This window comes from Podarcis gaigeae (genome assembly GCF_964106915.1).
Source record: "Podarcis gaigeae genome assembly, chromosome: 10".
NCBI classification, from domain to species: domain Eukaryota; kingdom Metazoa; phylum Chordata; class Lepidosauria; order Squamata; family Lacertidae; genus Podarcis; species Podarcis gaigeae.
In genome coordinates, this window is record NC_139686.1 from 67,881,523 (window position 1) to 67,899,075 (window position 17,553).

General features: G+C 40.9%; 1 protein-coding gene across 5 annotated transcripts in view; it reads left to right on the forward strand.

The window, feature by feature from the left end:
• The window catches only part of LAMB1 (laminin subunit beta 1), a 164,675-nt gene that overhangs the window by 114,927 nt on the left and 32,195 nt on the right, over window positions 1-17,553 (forward strand). For all 5 annotated transcript variants that reach the window (XR_014555822.1, XM_083701269.1, XM_083701268.1 and 2 more), the window contains 12 exons: window positions 1,281-1,416; window positions 4,397-4,470; window positions 6,737-6,925; window positions 7,010-7,073; window positions 8,680-8,882; window positions 9,529-9,649; window positions 10,261-10,449; window positions 10,922-11,101; window positions 12,437-12,549; window positions 13,300-13,379; window positions 15,800-15,935; window positions 17,323-17,481. Coding sequence is in view for 4 of the 5 variants with exons in the window: in XM_083701269.1 (XP_083557395.1) it covers window positions 1,281-1,416; window positions 4,397-4,470; window positions 6,737-6,925; window positions 7,010-7,073; window positions 8,680-8,882; window positions 9,529-9,649; window positions 10,261-10,449; window positions 10,922-11,101; window positions 12,437-12,549; window positions 13,300-13,379; window positions 15,800-15,935; window positions 17,323-17,481 (1,644 nt within the window). In the remaining variant the exon portion in view is untranslated. The remainder of the gene's footprint in view (window positions 1-1,280; window positions 1,417-4,396; window positions 4,471-6,736; window positions 6,926-7,009; window positions 7,074-8,679; window positions 8,883-9,528; window positions 9,650-10,260; window positions 10,450-10,921; window positions 11,102-12,436; window positions 12,550-13,299; window positions 13,380-15,799; window positions 15,936-17,322; window positions 17,482-17,553) is intronic.

The window sequence follows — 17,553 nt, forward strand, 5'->3', positions numbered from 1 at the left end:
GAAACTGGGGAAACAACCCATTATCTTTTCTTTATCTCGATAGCCCTTAGAGTGCCTGCTGTGATCTGTCTTGCACCTGGTGAGGCTAATCTAAAGACATATATCCAACTTATTCTGCAGTTCTTCTTTGACTATTAGAAGCTACAAAATTTGGGCCAACAACATGCCCACCTTTTCCTCTGCCCCCCTCTACCCCCTTTTTAATTAACATTCTGTTCTGCTCAAAAACTCTCTCATAACTTTAGGGTGTTTTTGCTAGACCCTAATAAAGCCAGTCGCATCTTGTGGCTTTTGGATCCCTCCCCCACCTGCAAAGCAATCAATCCCTGGAGTCTCTCAAGTGACTCAGTGATGCTGAACCAGACATTCAGAGATTGCTCCTCCATCACCCCTCCCCCAAGTTAAAGGCACAGTTAAGTACAATAGTATGAAGCAACCATCCATTGCGCTAGAGCACAGTGACTGTCCATGTAAAAGAAAGAGGCATGCAAGGGTATTTATCTTTAGTCCGATGCATATTCTGGCATCAGGCTCAGACAGTAGCAGAAGCGAGATAAGAGAACAATAAAAGACAAATGTTTTGGGTCGACTGAATGCCTGTTTCCAGGAATGCTTGCAGGAGTTGTATGCAAATAGCTCAGATAAATATGCTATAAATATTTTTAAATAACCGTTTTGGGCCCCCAGCAAGTTGAACTTACTGTGAAGCCTTCCCTTGATGTGACCCTAGACTTTATTCTGAATGGTGCTCAGGATCTGGTGCAGGTGTTGTCAGATGGATTTTGAGACGTGACCACAATGCTATCAAATGCAACATATATGTCAGTGTCAAAATCCCCAGAGAGTTCCAACGTTTGATTTCAAAAGCAGAAATGAGATTAAAAGAAAGTCAGAAGCAAGAGTTAGAATGATAAAATATATTCAGGAAACTCGCAGGTTCTTTAAAACCCTAGTAAGAGAAGCTCAATTAGGAAAGGTTCCAAGAAATCCATGAGCATGTCAAAAGGCAAGATGGGGATTTCCAAAAATGGAAGTCTTGCCCATACAAAACACAAGCTCTGGTTAAACAACTACAAGACAAGATGAAAAATGGCCATAGTTACCCTCTGTCTTTGAATAAGGCGTCGTATTCAAGTCAGAAGAGGAATACTGCTGCCCTCCCTTTCATGTGTTGCTGTTGACTGTAAGGATAAGTGCAGCATAGTTGTGGATTGGGTGGTTGGTGGAATTTAGGGGAAGACAGTGACTTCCGCAAGATTGATCTGTCTTGTTTGTTTCAGGAGGATAAAAAGTGTTTCACCTGCTCTTCACGGGACCCATTCCATGAGACACTCAATCCTGACAGCCATCAAATTGAAAATGTGGTCACTACCTTTGCTCCAAACCGTCTCAAGTTATGGTGGCAGTCAGAAAATGGTAAGCTGTTTATGTGGGAAGAATTTCCCCAACACTTAATTGGTTGCCCTCAGTTGATCTTAAAACCTTGCTTTGTATTCATAATCATCTATACAGCTACAGATAGGTAGCCGTGTTGGTCTGCCATAGTCAAAACAAAAAAAATTCCTTCCAGTAGCACCTTAAAGACCAACTAAGTTAGTTCTTGGTATGAGCTTCAGTGTATCTGAAGAAGTGTGCATGCACACGAAAGCTCATACCAAGAACTAACTTAGTTGGTCTTTAAGGTGCTACTGGAAGGAATTTTTTTTGTTTTGACTATGGCAGACCAACACGGCTACCTATCTGTAACTGGAACTATGGAAGGCACCACATTGAGCCGCATGAAATGGAAGTCCATCAACCTCACCAGTGTATCTGAAGAAGTGTGCATGCACACGAAAGCTCATACCAAGAACTAACTTAGTTGGTCTTTAAGGTGCTACTGGAAGGAATTTTTTTTGTTTCATCTATACAGCTGTTTGCCTTGTAATTACTTCTGCTTCATAGTTTCAGTCTTTTGAACATGGTTTTTTTTTTCCTATGTGTGTGTGTAAAACTATATCCTTTAATTATAGGTTGTTGTTTTTTCAGGCAACGTCTCAAAATGCTTGGAAGGCAGGAATTAATAGTTCCAATTATCTAGTTATTTTAAAAAGGAGAAATTTTCACATATTGCCCTCCATCTTTTTCTCCTTTAAGATCAGAATGAGACATATGAGAAAATGTTTTATCAGGAATAATACCAGGCAATTCCGTGATTGGTTGTGAAACTCCTACGATTTTAGTTTATACAGAGTTTCTTTCATGAACAAATGCAAGTGTATTATTGATTTCAGTGAAACTTACTTATAAGTAAGTACTCTTAAGAAAAACTCTTCCTTATATTACAGAGAAAAAAATCATTAAGAATTAAGTAACTTGAGCTCTCTATCTTCAGTATTTTCCATTTGGTGTTCTAAACAGCCGCCATGTAATTTTATTGTACTAAACTTGGCAGCAGCAGCGCATAAATGTTTCAGCATAAAAGTTCACACAAGTATCCCTCAGAAATAAATAACACATGGTTCTTCTTGCTTGGGTTGTTTGTTGTTGTGTGTGTGTGTTGTTTTTTTTTTTTTGCATTAGACCAGGCTCCAGTAAGGTCATTTATAATGATTCATAGTTCAATGGAAATTATTGTTGTCTAAAATGTTGAGAGCACAGTTATTTCCTTTCTTCTTGTGTCTGTCTCCTGTACTTAAAAGGATTCACAGGCTTACATTTTATGGCAGAGAGACATCAAACTTCTGCCATTGGCTGAGAAAAAACTTGAAACTTATTTAGGCTTAGTAAGCTGCAAGCAGTAGCATCTCCTGACATGGTGTGGCTACATTGGCTGAAGGCGGCACCATAATGGGGAAGGCAGAGGCCAGTAAATCAGACAAACCAGTCCTTCCTTCTCAGTGCTATGCCCAAGTGGGCATATTATACCCTGTTTCCCCCAGCTGCCTCTATGAAAGAATCCTTTAACATTTTGGACTTTTAACTGGCCCAACCTATTCCATGCATTGGGAAGAATGGAATGTCACTTGGGTGCAGGGTGAATGACAAGGCCTCAGACCACATTTTTCCAGAACAAGCAAGGTGTTAACTGGGGTCTTTCTCTGTGTGCTCCCTCTGAGAGATTTAGAAGGTGGTGATAAGGGAAGAGGGGATTTTCAGTTGTGACTCCTTGTTTGTCAAATATTTGTCCCGGTGAGACACACCTGTCTGTCCCAGATGTTTGACAAGTTTAAGATGATTTGGTTGTGTGTTGATGCTATGTTTTTTTGCTGAAGTTTTTGCAGCTGTTTTATTGCACCTGTTTTACAGACTACTTTTTTTCATTCCAGCAGGCATTTTAACTGAAATCTGATTTTCCAGTTTTAACAAATTTCTACCTTTTCCGTATAGTATTTCTTGTGCACTGCTTAGAGACAACTACAGTGGTGCCTCGCTAGACGAAAAGAATTCGTTCCGCGATTCTCTTCGTCTAGCGGTTTTTTCGTCTTGCGAAGCAAGCCCATTGACAGCCCGACGGATTAGTGCTAGAGCTGTCAAGCGGCTTCCAGCGATCAGCTGTTAAGCGGCTTATCAGCGGAACAGCTGATAAGCGGCTTAGTGGCTTAGGAAAAGGGCGAAAAAAGGGAAAAAAACCCCGCCGGGGGACGCAAGATTTTTTCGTCTTGTGAAGCAACCCCATAGGGAAATTCGTTTTGCGAAGCGCCTCCAAAACGGAAAACCCTCTCGTCTAGCGGGTTTTTCGTCTTGCAAGGCGTTCGTCTTGCGGAGCACCACTGTACAGTTGAGTGGTATATAAACTTCCTACTAAATAAATAAATAAAGCCAGCCAGCCAGCCAGCCATTCTGGTCATAGCAATGAACTTTGGTATACCCTAGTTAGTTAGTTATTGCTGTTTAATCATATAAAGCATTCTATACCAAGTTTAGTATTCTGTGGTTTCAGGCACAGTATTCTAATGTTACTATGGAAAAGGGGTTCTGAAGTGATGTCTAAGCACATTACATATTGCATTGGTGCTGTGTGAGAAATTTTTTTAAAATGATGGTGTTCTTCACGGTTTTATTCAGGTCTCCCATTGATTTTTATACAGCTTGTTTCTAAACAACTGAGCTTAAGGATAAGAACCCTATGTAGAATTTGTCCCTGGTTTCCTTTTGACTCTGTGAATGTTCCCAAATATAAACGCTAGAGATCTTTTAAAAAGAAAAACCCTGTGATTTTTAATTTCTACAACAAGTAGCTGATTAGGACTTAGTTATGTTATTTTATATTGCACCCTTTCACAGAGAACAAAAACAAAAAAACAAAACTGGTTTTTTTGTACCCAAACACATACCCCCAGGAAAAGAAATGATCAAATTAGACTTTTGACAAATGTTCTTGTTTACTGTGCAACTTCCTCTCTTGGTCCTGTAGGAGTAGAAAATGTAACCATCCAGTTGGATCTGGAAGCCGAATTCCATTTCACTCATCTCATTATGACCTTCAAGGTAAAGAATCCATAACATTCTCGCAAATCACAAATGACCCTTGTGTAATCTGGTACTGGTCATGGAAGGCAGTTAACTAGCTGCTTTAGAATAAAATGCATAGCACCCCATGTTTTGAGGAGATCTTTTAAAAAGGATTTTAAAAGCTATTAACACTGGAATGCAAGAGGTAAGATAAACCACATCAGTTTTACGATACAGGCTAATTGGCTTCTTCTGCATTCTTAGGTAAGTCTTTAAATAAATTCCAAACACTCAGAAAGCGGGAAAAACAAAGATTAGAACTGCAATCCTGATTCCTCTAGCCCCACTGAATTTTGTAAAACTTACTACTGAAAGGTCATGGTTAGGATTGCAGTCTTACTGTTGCTTTTTCATTTGTGCCCTCTGCAGCAGTAATCAGTAGCTGGTCTATCACTAATTTTTTGTTGATAAAGTTGAGGGTTCTGTAGGATGTTTTGTCCACATAGCCTTCTCTGTTCTCCTTATAGTTGTATCGGATCCAAACCGGGGAATGTGATTCTTTAAGACAACAAAATTATTGGCTTTAGAATTCTCTCAAATTTGGCAGCTGAAATAATCTCCAGGAAAAAAAGAACATCTGTATACAAAGTTCTTTTGTTTCCTTCTGAACAGATGTCTTGGCAGGGCAGATGCGCCCATATGGTTTAAAATATATTTCATTGGGGAGGTACACAATAGTTTGACTCCCCTGAGATGTGCAATCAGAAAATCTGTGCTGGGATTACATTTAATGCATTGCTTATGTGAAAATAATTTAGACGCTTAATTTCATACCAAGTGAGCAGTACCTAATAATAATCAGTACGTACACCCAAGAAGCACCATATATGTTTGTACAGTATAGCATTTGTAACCAATTGAATACCCGACTTTTAACTGATATAATCAATCTCTTCCATTTAACTTACTTTTCCCCATCTTTATCAAAGCATCAATACAGGTGCCTTTCTATGAACACACATAACTGCCTAATATTTGGTCAGGCCACTGGACTGTATAAACCAGCAGTCCGCAACCATGCAGCCAAGGGGTACATAAGGATATCCAAGAAGCACTCATGACCACCACAGAACACCTATTTCATAGAAGATAAATTGGCAATGCTCAGAGACACACCCCCCCCAGCAGTCAAAACACCCCCTGAATCAAACAAACTGCAGGCAGGGCTTTTTTCCAGCTGGAACTCACCAGAACTGAGTTCCGGCAACTCTTTATTGCATTCTGGCACCTCTTTGGTGCTGTTCCCCTGCATGGCACTCTGGGCTGTGTGACAGAGGCGCCGCGGGCAGCAGGGTTAGATATATTCCTGTTCCTGTGGCGGTGGGGTGAGCGGGTAAAGAAGAAATGTCCCACTCCAAAAAAAGGCTCAACGACTTCTTCGGGTGGGTGCTCCCCCTAAAAAAAGCTACACAAGTTCCAACACCTCTTTTACTATAAAAAAAATGCCCCTTACATCCAAACAACCTCCTCAAAATGCAAAAAGAAAATAAATGAAAACGCTTAGGAGGAGTGGGGGCATTGGTGAGAGCCTTAGGAGGAGGTTTTCAGAAGGCACCACATTGGGGCAATCGGGTCCAAACCAAGTGACTCTTAAGATTGGAAGCAGACCTATTTCTCAGCCCTGCTACCTGCTATCTAGAAATACCAGAGATTAAATATTGTATATGTGCTGCCGAAGCAAGCACCAGAGATTAAATATTGTGCTCACAAAGCACTGCTGTACTACTGAGCAACGGTCCTTTTTATGTTAGTCTGGTTGTTATCCCCCGCCCCCGTACTGATCTATTTGTGGCAAAATAAACTGCAACACAGCCTTATTGCTACTGATACATTTGCTCGCGCTGTGACTTCATGAGTCCTCCATCCATCAAGCAACACCATTCCTATACAATCTGGGGATTTAGCTGGTGCAGCTGCGCCTTTTTCTGGTACAGCCTGGACGAATGAATGAATATCACTATTAACACGCTCCTTGGCCCATGAGGGGGCCTTGACCTGTTGGAGCACCTGCAATTACAAGAGGCTTATTGTTGTTTAAAAGCATATTCTGTAGACTGACATGCATAGGCCACACTGATCTGAGCATAATCATTGCAAGAAGAAGCAGCGGCAGAAAAGTCAAATAAACGTTCAGGAAATCGTAAATGGTACTGGAATTTTTTTTCAAATATTAGATGAACATTGTTTCAAATAATTTGTAACTTAACATTCATTAAAATCTATTCCTCTTCTTGATTCTTAGACGTTTCGCCCAGCTGCAATGCTGATTGAAAGATCCTCAGATTTTGGGAAAACTTGGCAAGTATATAGATACTTTGCCTATGACTGTGAGACTTCATTCCCAGGTGTTTACAATGGACCAATGAAGAAAGTAGATGACATAATTTGTGATTCCCGTTACTCTGATATTGAACCTTCAACTGAGGGAGAGGTTTGTAGTTTTATCTACAATTGATCTGCCTTACTAGTGAGGCTGTATCTCTTTGACGCTGATGAATCCTCATGTTTGTTACAGGTAATTTATCGTGCTCTGGACCCTGCTTTTAGAATAGAGGACCCATATAGCCCAAGAATTCAAAGTAAGTATGCAAGCTTCTTATTTTCCTATACATTTTTAGGATTGCGCTTGAACTGCATTAAATGCTTTACAATAATTACTTCACATGTCAGACTTGTGTGGTGAAGTCCTCTTCACTTTTTGTAGACAGAGAAAGAAGGGTGAGAAATAGTTACTTATTCAAGGTTATTCAATAATTCTGTCACCAAGCTGGCAGATCGTAGGTTCCTTGCGGACTCATGTTTTAATACTACTTGCACTGATTGCACAACCTCTTAGTCTTGAAAGTTAAAAAGAATTACAAGTTGTTGTTACAGAATATGGAAAAACTTGCATCCTTGTACTGGCTTGTTGGAGCCAGTATGTTTCAACATTTCAGAGCACAGGTTCGTTTCAGATGGATTTCAAGTGAGCTTGGAAATGTATGTGTTTGCAAGACTGGAGTGCCTGAAGAATTTTCATTAACACCAACCTGTGATCCCCACTAGGATCAAAGGCGCTCTTAAACATGCATGCTTAGAAGCTGATGAAAGGGTTAGGCTGAAATGTCCTCAGGTGTCCCATCACAAACAACAGTGGTGATGAACATACGGAAATTTTAAATGACTCAATAGAGCTAAGTCTATTTAAATCAATATTTCAGCTACATAAATTCCTGCTTCATTTCAGCATATACTATTAATGAGTGACATTTACAATAAACTTGCTGCTGAACAATCATCATACATTTAAATGTATTTATTTAATAGAGCATACTTCCTTTCCTATCGCAGAGCTTCAGGTTGATTAAAATCAGGCTAGGCCCAGGGCATGGATTTAAGGTTCATGATACAGTAACTTTGCAAAAACTGAGCAGGACCAAGTCTGCTCAGCGACTGAATGGAAGACTGGATAAGAACCCTAATTATGCCTCTTTAGTGTCTGTGATGGAAGAAAGGCAGGGTATAGATGTAATAAAATAGATTTAACATTGGAAAACAGTTCTTTAATAATAATACTTTGAATTTGTATAGTGCTTAAACTTAGTTGCCTTAGCCTAAGTGTATTTTCAGGGAAACTTATTGCTGGTATATTTATTTTCTTTTCATGAATTTCCACCTCACTATTTAGCCAAAAGAGGCTCCTAGGAAAGCTTATACACTAAAAACAAGATAGACCCTGCTTCTAAATGGTACAAAACAAAAGGAAAATGGATTGGGGTGTGTGGAGAAAGAAATAAGCAAACACAGGCACCAGATATTCATTACAGGATCTTCTAGTGATCAGCTGGGATGGAAACAGTTAATTGAGAAGAGGTCCCCAATGGTTGCTGGTGTCTTTAAGTTGCACCAGTTGTTGCATCCCCCACCCCCAGCTCATTACTGCTTGGTGGAATGGCTTGCAGTTGATGGGGGAATGGGAGGCGATAAATATGTGCAACTCCCATCATCCCTGACTGCTGGTCCTGTTAGCTAGGGATGATGGGAGTTGTAGTCCAACAACAGCTGGGGACCCAAGTTTGAGAAACGCTTTGTTAGACTCATAAGTTTTTCATAATAAATATTCTTAAGATGTCTCTTGCAACGAAACTAAATTTCTTTTTTTAAAAAACAACACCACCCTTACTTTATTTATCTTTGGCTTTTCAGATATGTTAAAAATCACAAATTTAAGAATCAAATTTACCAAACTGCACACACTGGGAGACAACCTTCTGGATTCGAGAATGGAAATCAGAGAAAAATATTATTATGCCATTTATGACATGGTGGTCCGTGGAAATTGCTTCTGTTATGGACATGCCAGTGAGTGCGCACCGGTGCATGGATATGATGAAGAGGTGGAAGGAATGGTAAATCTTTATATATTTTTCATAACAAGCAGTGTTAAAATCAGGTAGGTTACAATTCTGCCACTCAGACTCTAAGAGGTTCCCTCCTTGAGGAGAGCTACCAACGTAAACAAAGGTAGCAAAACTAGATTTTCTATCAATTTAAATTATTGTTGAGGGTCAAAGTAAATGAGACATCAGTAGCCATGGGTAAGGGGGAGGTTTAGCACAACCATGTCCCAGTCCCTGAAAAGCTTGGATGTAGAACAGCTTGCATATAGCTGCTTGGTATAAACTGGATTAAACAAACTGAGCTGTCACAATCTAATTTGGCCCTAGAGCCAAATTAGCATCTCATTTTAAGGGTGTTCTGGACAGCATGTAGTTCCTTTTTACATTAGACAGGTGAGAAAGGAGCCACTGCTGTCCTGGCAGTCAACATCTTCCCAGTCAAAGATTAAATAACTTGTTCTTCATCTTGTTCCATGATTTCCAAGCTGCTGGATTTTTGTAAAAAAAGTCCCTAGAAATTCTCACAACAATCAAAGACTACTATTTCTTTATATGAACCCCTAGTCAATGAGAGGAAATGAGCATTGCTTTTATTTTCAATATATTGTGTCTTTGTATGTATGTTCCAATCTCTCTCTCTCTCTTTAAATGAAAGGTCCATGGTCACTGCATGTGCAGGCACAACACCAAAGGCCTAAACTGTGAACAGTGCTTGGACTTTTACCATGACTTGCCATGGCGACCCGCCGAGGGTCGCAACAGCAATGCATGCAAAAGTAGGTGTGACAAATTTAAATTCTGCTTTGTAAAATCTATGGTACTAATGTCTGATGAGCCTTTCGTGAGAAACTGTGCTTTCTCACAGATTACCCAACTTTTAATCAATGTTGCTAATAAAAATACTCAGCTGCCGCTGCACTCCTTTCTAAATAAGTTAATGTAGTTGTTTGATGGAAATTTTAGTTTTAAAAATGGAATGTCGCTTAGAATTAGTTTGTTTATCTTTATAAAAAGGTAAAGGTACCCCTGCCCGTACGGGCCAGTCTTGACAGACTCTGGGGTTGTGCGCCCATCTCACTCAAGAGGCCAGGGCCAGCGCTGTCCGGAGACACTTCCGGGTCACGTGGCCAGCGTGACATCGCTGCTCTGGCGAGCCAGAGCCGCACACGGAAACGCCGTTTACCTTCCCGCTGGTAAGCGGTCCCTATTTATCTACTTGCACCCGGAGGTGCTTTCGAACTGCTAGGTTGGCAGGCGCTGGGACCGAGCAGCGGGAGCGCACCCCGCCGCAGGGATTCGAACCGCCGACCTTTCGATCGGCAAGTCCTAGGTGCTGAGGCTTTAACCCACAGCGCCACCTGCGTCCCCCCGTTTATCTTTATCCTAGAATGCAATTGCAACGAACACTCTGCACAGTGCCACTTTGACATGGCCGTGTACATGGCAACTGGAAATACCAGCGGTGGAGTGTGTGATGACTGTCAGCACAACACGGTGGGGCGTAATTGTGAGCAGTGCAAACCCTTCTACTTCCAGCATCCAGAGAAAGATATTCGGGACCCCAACATTTGTGAACGTAAGTACATTGTCTCCAAAGTGTAGTTGACAGCTTGTTAAGATAAATGAGTGTGATTCTGAAATAATAGATAAAACTTTGTAGTTCTTTTTTATCCTAAAATGTACAAAGGGAAGACTTAGTGCATGTTCCAGAAACATTGTGGGTTACATTTGATGTAGGCCACAGTCAGAGTAAATCAATAGGCATGGCTAATTTAAGTCCATTCATTTCATTGGGTCTGCTCTGAATATGACCACTTATGTGTACTGATTTGTAATAGCAGAGGCTCCTGTATTCAAAGTGGTATAGCATAAGATTTTGGCTAAATGGGAAAGCTATTTGCCATTTGGTGGGGCACAGCAGCTTCAGACAGTGGGAGGCTTTGATGACAGAATTTTCGGGAAATGGAATTGGTGTTGTATTTGGCTATAATATATGCTTCCTGCCCAGTAGCTATAATTACATAGTAAAGAGCTGCTATTTCTTTTAGCATGCAACTGTGATCCAATTGGCTCCCAGGATGGCGGGGTATGTGATCGCTACACTGACTACTCAACTGGCCTTATTGCCGGACAGTGCCGTTGCAAATTATACGTGGAAGGGGAGCGCTGTGATTTCTGCAAGGAAGGATTCTATGGATTAAGTTCAGATAATCCACTTGGTTGTCTGTGTAAGTAAAACAAAAAGAAGCCACTTTGTAGTTTTGAGCAAGAGGAGTGTTTCTAATGCTGCACCTCACTGATCATGTTAACTGAATCTTATTAAGTTTAGAGCTATATGTTTTATTTGTAAATACATTGCCTGTCCTGCCTGCCATTGTGTGTGTGTGTGTGTGTGTGTGTGTGTGTGTGTGTGTATTTTACTGACATAGAGGATCAGGAAGGTATAAATTCATATTATCTTGCATTGTTTACTTTCCTGGCCTTTCCTGTACGTTCAAATTTAATTTTGGTGTGGGGATACAAGGGCTGTTTTCTGTTTTTATTTGTTTTGTTTTCCAAGCAACAGAAGTCTCTTATCTTGTTCTTTGCACAGCGGAGGGGGAAACCCATCACCTTTCAGTATTCTGGCCAACAAGTGCAAAGGTGCTGGGATGGTCTATAAGCACTTGAGCGTTTGGGGGCAGAGGGTTGTATTAAATTTAAATGACTCACTTCAAATATATCAGACTTCTTGCATTTTGCTTTTTACTGGGTTATATTTAATTACAATGCCCTTATAAATGATTGCTTAGCAGTGCTGGCTCTAGAACTTTGAGGGCCCCACAGCACCCACATTTGGAGTCCTAACTTGGAAGAGGCAGATGATGCATACCCTCAAACAGATTGCCGCAGAAAACCGGAATGTGTGTCTACTGTAACGCTCTCCCATGCAAGTCACATGACCCTCATGAGATCACACCCCATGTCTTTCGAGGCTGAGGCCCCTGTGAAACAGGAAATCCTGATTTAATTGGGGCAGTTGAGGGGTATGTGCATGCAGACTGAGAATTCTCATAGGCTTCAGCCAACCATATTGAATACTCTGTGCAAGGTTAACACTGTTAGGGTGATGGGCCGTTTTTCTGGTCCTGGGGACCTGGGAAATTGCCAGTCTTGCCACACTGTGGAGCCAGCTGTGAGCCTTAGAAAACGCCACAAAATTTCTAACTGTAGGATTTCAATTTATGGTATACGCTTCTACTTCACAGCTTTTGTTTTGTTGTTTGTGCTATTTTTTATCACTGACTGTAGGTTATGTTGACAGGTTTTTTGTTTTTGTTTTGTATTGTTCAGTATGACCTTTGGTCAACAGGCAATACATCTGTCTCCTTGTCTTTACTTATACACAGGATGGTGTGTGAATGTGTTTTTGTGAGCTGGGTAAGAGAGAAAAGCTATTTGTCAGTAAGTCTGCAGTGAAAAATGAGGGATAGTGTTGATGTAAATATTTGTATTAAATGCTGTGCAAATTTATAACTTAAACAACTATATCCTGATTTATTTACTTATACTTCCTAATATAGCTTGTGAATGTAATCCTTTGGGCACAATTCCTGGAGGGAATCCTTGTGACTCAGATACAGGAAGCTGCTATTGTAAACGTCTTGTTACAGGAAGACGTTGTGATCAGTGTCTGGTAAGTCGCCTTGCTTAAAAGAACAGAGCTTTTATTGTGTGTGCGCACATATATATTTTTTTAAAAAAACCTTTCCAAATAAAGCGACAAATGTCATTTGTCTGGTAAGCTTCATTTTAAAACTTCAAAATAATCAAACTGATTTGCAACACTAAGCTCCTCTACTCAAAAGCCTAAAGGGCATTCTCGATACTTCATGGTACAGTATTTAAATCCACAAAAGTTGCATACATTTGTTTTGGAATGCCAAATTATTAGGACTGTGACATCCTGCTTGGGTCTCAGCTGCCTGAACTGTTAAATCACATGGGCAGCCAAAGGTGCTAGGCCTGCCCCTAACGCACAGGCTCTCTGTAACACCAAAAGACCAAAGCCAATAACAGTGATTGGGGCTGTGACCCCTCTGCTTGCAGTGTCCCATCCTCATGTCAAAGCTGATCAGCAGCTTCCTGGCTATGACTTCCTGAAGTTCCATCAGGAACTCCTCCCCCAGTCATTTATTCTCACAACATCCCTGTGAGGTAGTTTATGGTGAGAGTTTGTGACTTAACAGCTGAGCAGATAGTTGAACCTGGCTCTTGCCAATCTTAGCCACTACCCCACATAGCTTAAGGAAGCAGATAGTTCTGCCATTACTCATTGGTGTTAGCCTTGGACATGTTCACCTTTTTGCACAACCTTGAGCTTGAACTATGCTTGAGTTTCGCAACATCCTGTTATACCAGTAACAGCCTAAATCTTCCCTTGCAGCCTGAACACTGGGGCTTGAGCAATGATATGGATGGTTGCCGACCGTGTGATTGTGACCACGGAGGGGCGCTGAACAATAAGTAAGTCTCAAAAGAAGCAATGTGCCGTATTTTTCGCTCCATAAGACGCACCTGACCATAAGACGCACCTAGTTTTTAGAGGAAAACAAGAAAAAAAATTATTCTGAATGAAACAGTGGGTGCATGATTTTTGTGGTTCCTGCTGTGGCCACAGACATGTGATTTGATGGTGAGTTTGGGGTAGCCCAATGCAAAAATCCTGAGAATCCATGTGATCCGTGCTTTGTAACCACGTTTTTGCACCATTGCGGCCCCACGCAACAGTGGGTGTGTGATTTTTTTGATGCAGGCTGTAGCCATGGACATGCTGTGTGATCTGATGGTGAATTTAGGGTGACCCAATGCATGGACTTTTACCTCCCCCCTCCCAGGCAGCTTCCTTTATGGCTAGCGTCCCTTATCTCTCTCCCGATCCTACTGATCAGCTGCTTCCTTTCAACACTCCCTTCCCTCTTGTTTACCTTAGTGTCTTTTCCTTAGCTGGAGCAGTTTTTTTGGTCCTCCTTTTCTTCTAATTTCTCTTCTCATTGATTTAGTCTTCCTGTCTCCTCTCCTTGCAAGTTTGCTGTCTTTACCTCCCCCCTCTATTGCTAGTGTCCCTTATCTCACTTCCGATCACTTGCAATCAAGGGCTTTGTTTCAACACCCACTTCCCTCTTTCAAAAAAATAGAAGAAGCATAATCTGCTTTTTGCCCCTGGGCAATTCGGCTCCAGGGACCACGCATTCGCTCCATAAGACGCACAGACATTTCCCCTTACTTTTTAGGAAGAAAAAAGTATGTCTTATGGAGCGAAAAAATACGGTACTTGGTTTTTCTTTTCTTTTCAGAAGCACCTGATTCATCTGCAACTTACCTCTGTTTTTAAAAACAGTAATGATAATAAAAACAACACTTATTGTTTACATAGTGAATTTCAAGTATTTAAAGCACTTCACCATTGTTAGCTCAGTAATTCTTACAACAGCCCTGTATAGTACATCAAAAAATTTATCACTGTTTTGCAGATGGGAGAGGGGCAGGGCATGGATCCAAATTTAGTCATATTTTGAGTAGCGTAGCTCTTGCCTAGGTCATGGCTAACTTAAATTCCATAAATTTCAGTAGGTCTTCTCTAAGCATGGCTGAATACAATCTGCCGGTGGCCAAGTTGCCAGCCAGGATGTTTCCCAGCTCTGTCTCTAGATAGTTAGATAATCATTTAAAGCTTTCCTGTTTAGTTACTCACTTCTACATGTGTTGAATGGAAAGGAGGAGGAATGCATGAGCTGAAGATCTGATTGCACTTAGATAACCTCAAGGGCCAAGTAAATGTCCTGTTTTTTTCTTAATTTTGTTCAGTTAGTTAGTTCACACTTGGAAAATAACTATTGCACAATCAAATTACATCAACACAAATCTGTCTGTCATTTCAAACTTACTTGCCAATCTGTCTGAAGTAATCCCGAAGAAGATAATTCCAGCAGGCTCATGTTTGTACCCCTGTTGTTGGCCCCTAGTTATTTGTTTTCCCATGCAAGTATCAGATGTCCTCAGAAGTACTATTAAAATTGTTTGATAGAACCACGAAGCTGCCTACCCTTTGAATGTTAATGACACTGATTGCAAAACCATCTGAAAGTGGGTGTTGCCCACTAGCAGAAGTCAAGCCAATTCGCTTTTCCTTTTTGTCTCCCAAGAGAATGGGCTCATTCATCCTGAAGGTTCTGCTTTAAAACTGCTGCAGTTGAGATGCCTATTCTTAAAAGCCTGTTTTCTATTTTTACAACAGTGTCAGGAAGGATAGAAGGTATTGCCGGTATTCCAAAAAGATTCTAACTGCAGGTTTATCCAGCATAGATCATGGTGTCTTGATACAGCACCTGAAATGCACATCTGGGTTGGAATCCTAACTTGTGATTTTGAATGTTGGGAAAATACATGGGAAGCAAAACAAAGGATGGAGTTGTTGTTCAACCATAGGGTACTTGTTAAAATCTATCTGGGATAAATACTGAAATTTCACAGGAAGGAACAATGTTTAATTACAACAGTTTTTCCCCACGGGATTTTCCCCTCTGCCATAATTTGTATTCTGCCCCCAAAGTTTTAAGCTGACTCATATGCAAGAAAATGCACTTGTATTTGAATCTAAACATCTGTGCCAGGGTATCTCCCTGTGCCGTGCAAACAGTGGTGGGACTTAGCAGTACAATTTGTGATGGTTTATAGAATGATATAATTGTAGACTTGGAAGGGACTTTGAATGAGGGCCATCTGGTCCAACCCCCAGCGATTCAGGTTGTATTGCTACAGTGTCAGTGGATCCTATTCTCAACCCTAATTTACTTCTGTGCATTGAATGCTTATACGTTCTTTTAACGTTGTCTGTCTGTATTTGCTTTTAGAAGATTGCAATATAAATGCGTTATCTTTTTCAGCTGCTCGAGTGAATCTGGTCAGTGTCATTGCAGGCCTCATATGATTGGCCGCCAGTGCAATGAAGTGGAACCGGGGTATTTTTTCATTTCTTTAGATCATTATGTCTATGAGGCTGAGGAAGGCATCTTTGGCCCTGTGAGTACCTACTCAGTTAAACTTCCACAGGCCCTTTTCTAATGCTGTGATATTTCCATGTACGGTATTCTGTTCTGTTTCTAGCTTGTTGGTTTTACACTATACCTACCGAGAGACGCGGGTGGTCTAAACCACCGAGCCTCTTGGGCTTGCTAATTGGAAGGTCAGTAGTTTGAATCCCCGCAACGGGGTGAGCTCCTGCTGCATTGTCCCAGCTCCTGCCAATCTAGCAGTTTGAAAGCACGCCAGTGCAAGTAGATAAATAGGTACTGCTGTGGCGGGAAGGTAAACAGCATTTCTGTGCACTCTGGCTTCTGTTATGGTGTTCTGTTGCACCAGAAGCGGTTTAGTCATGCTGGCCACATGCCCCAGAAAGCTGTCTGTGGGCAAACATCAGTTCCCTCCGCCTGGAAGTGAGATGAGCGCCGCACCCCATAGTCACCTTTGAACTGGACTTAACCATCCAGGGGTCTTTTACCTTTACTTTTTTTTTTTTAACTACACCTACCAGACATGGTCTGAAATAAATATGAGCTGTCTTAGGTAATCTGTTTAGGAAAGACAGTGTGAAAATAAAAGTAAATAAATACAAGTGTGCTAATGGGCCACTAGAGAGTTGGCCACTGGACCTTGATGGTTATGAGTTCCAGCAGTCTACACTGAGAAGGTATATGGGGCATGTACCAGAGCCAGGGTCTGCTTAGAGGCAGGTTCATCTAGAACACTGGCCTTCAGCTGGTAGGTTCTAACTCACAACTGGTTCATACCAGCAGCCATCTTGAATGACCATGTTTTGGAAAGAGGGAGAGAAAGAAAAAGGTACAGAGAGCAAGGGTGGAAAGATGTGTCTAAACAGAGTAAAGGTTAATATTAATGGTATAAGATTTTTAAAAAAGTATGTATTAAAGCATAATTGTGTGTCTATCGAAGTTGAACATCGCTTGCTAAGTCTAGCTTCTTGTTTAGGACGCTCATTCCATTTATGTTAGGCAAAGTATCTTCCTGAAACCGTCAGATATTGCAACTATGCTGCAGCTGAAGATTCCTGGCTTTAGTTTTTTCATAAACATTAGGCATTTCTGTTTACAGTTATATTATGCCTGATAAAGTGGTTAATAATACAAGTGATTTTTACACTTCACGTCTCATTACGCTAAACAGAAGTAAATTTGTGCAGTATACTTTATCTCAATGAAGTGGCCCATGTAAATGTAGGAGAAGATGTAAACAAAAACATTTGTCAGCAAATAGGAATAGGAAGCAAGAAGAAATTAAGGTCAAAATAACCTGTAGTGCCACTCTTCTACTGTGTCTTTCCCTTCAATTCTTAGAAGGTGCATGCGCCAACTTAAAATAATATGTAATAACTCCTGATTCTGTTCCACAGGGAGTGAGCATAGTTGAACGTCAGTATTCCCAGGACCGCATACCTTCATGGACTGGAATAGGATTTGTGAGAGTTCCTGAAGGAGCATTTCTGGAATTCTACATAGACAATATTCCTTACTCTATGGAGTATGAAGTTCTGATTCGCTATGAACCACAGGTAAATACCTACGCTAGACCCATGATCTTTCATAGTGTTGAATCTGAGGGTTAGAGTTTTCAAGAAGGTTAA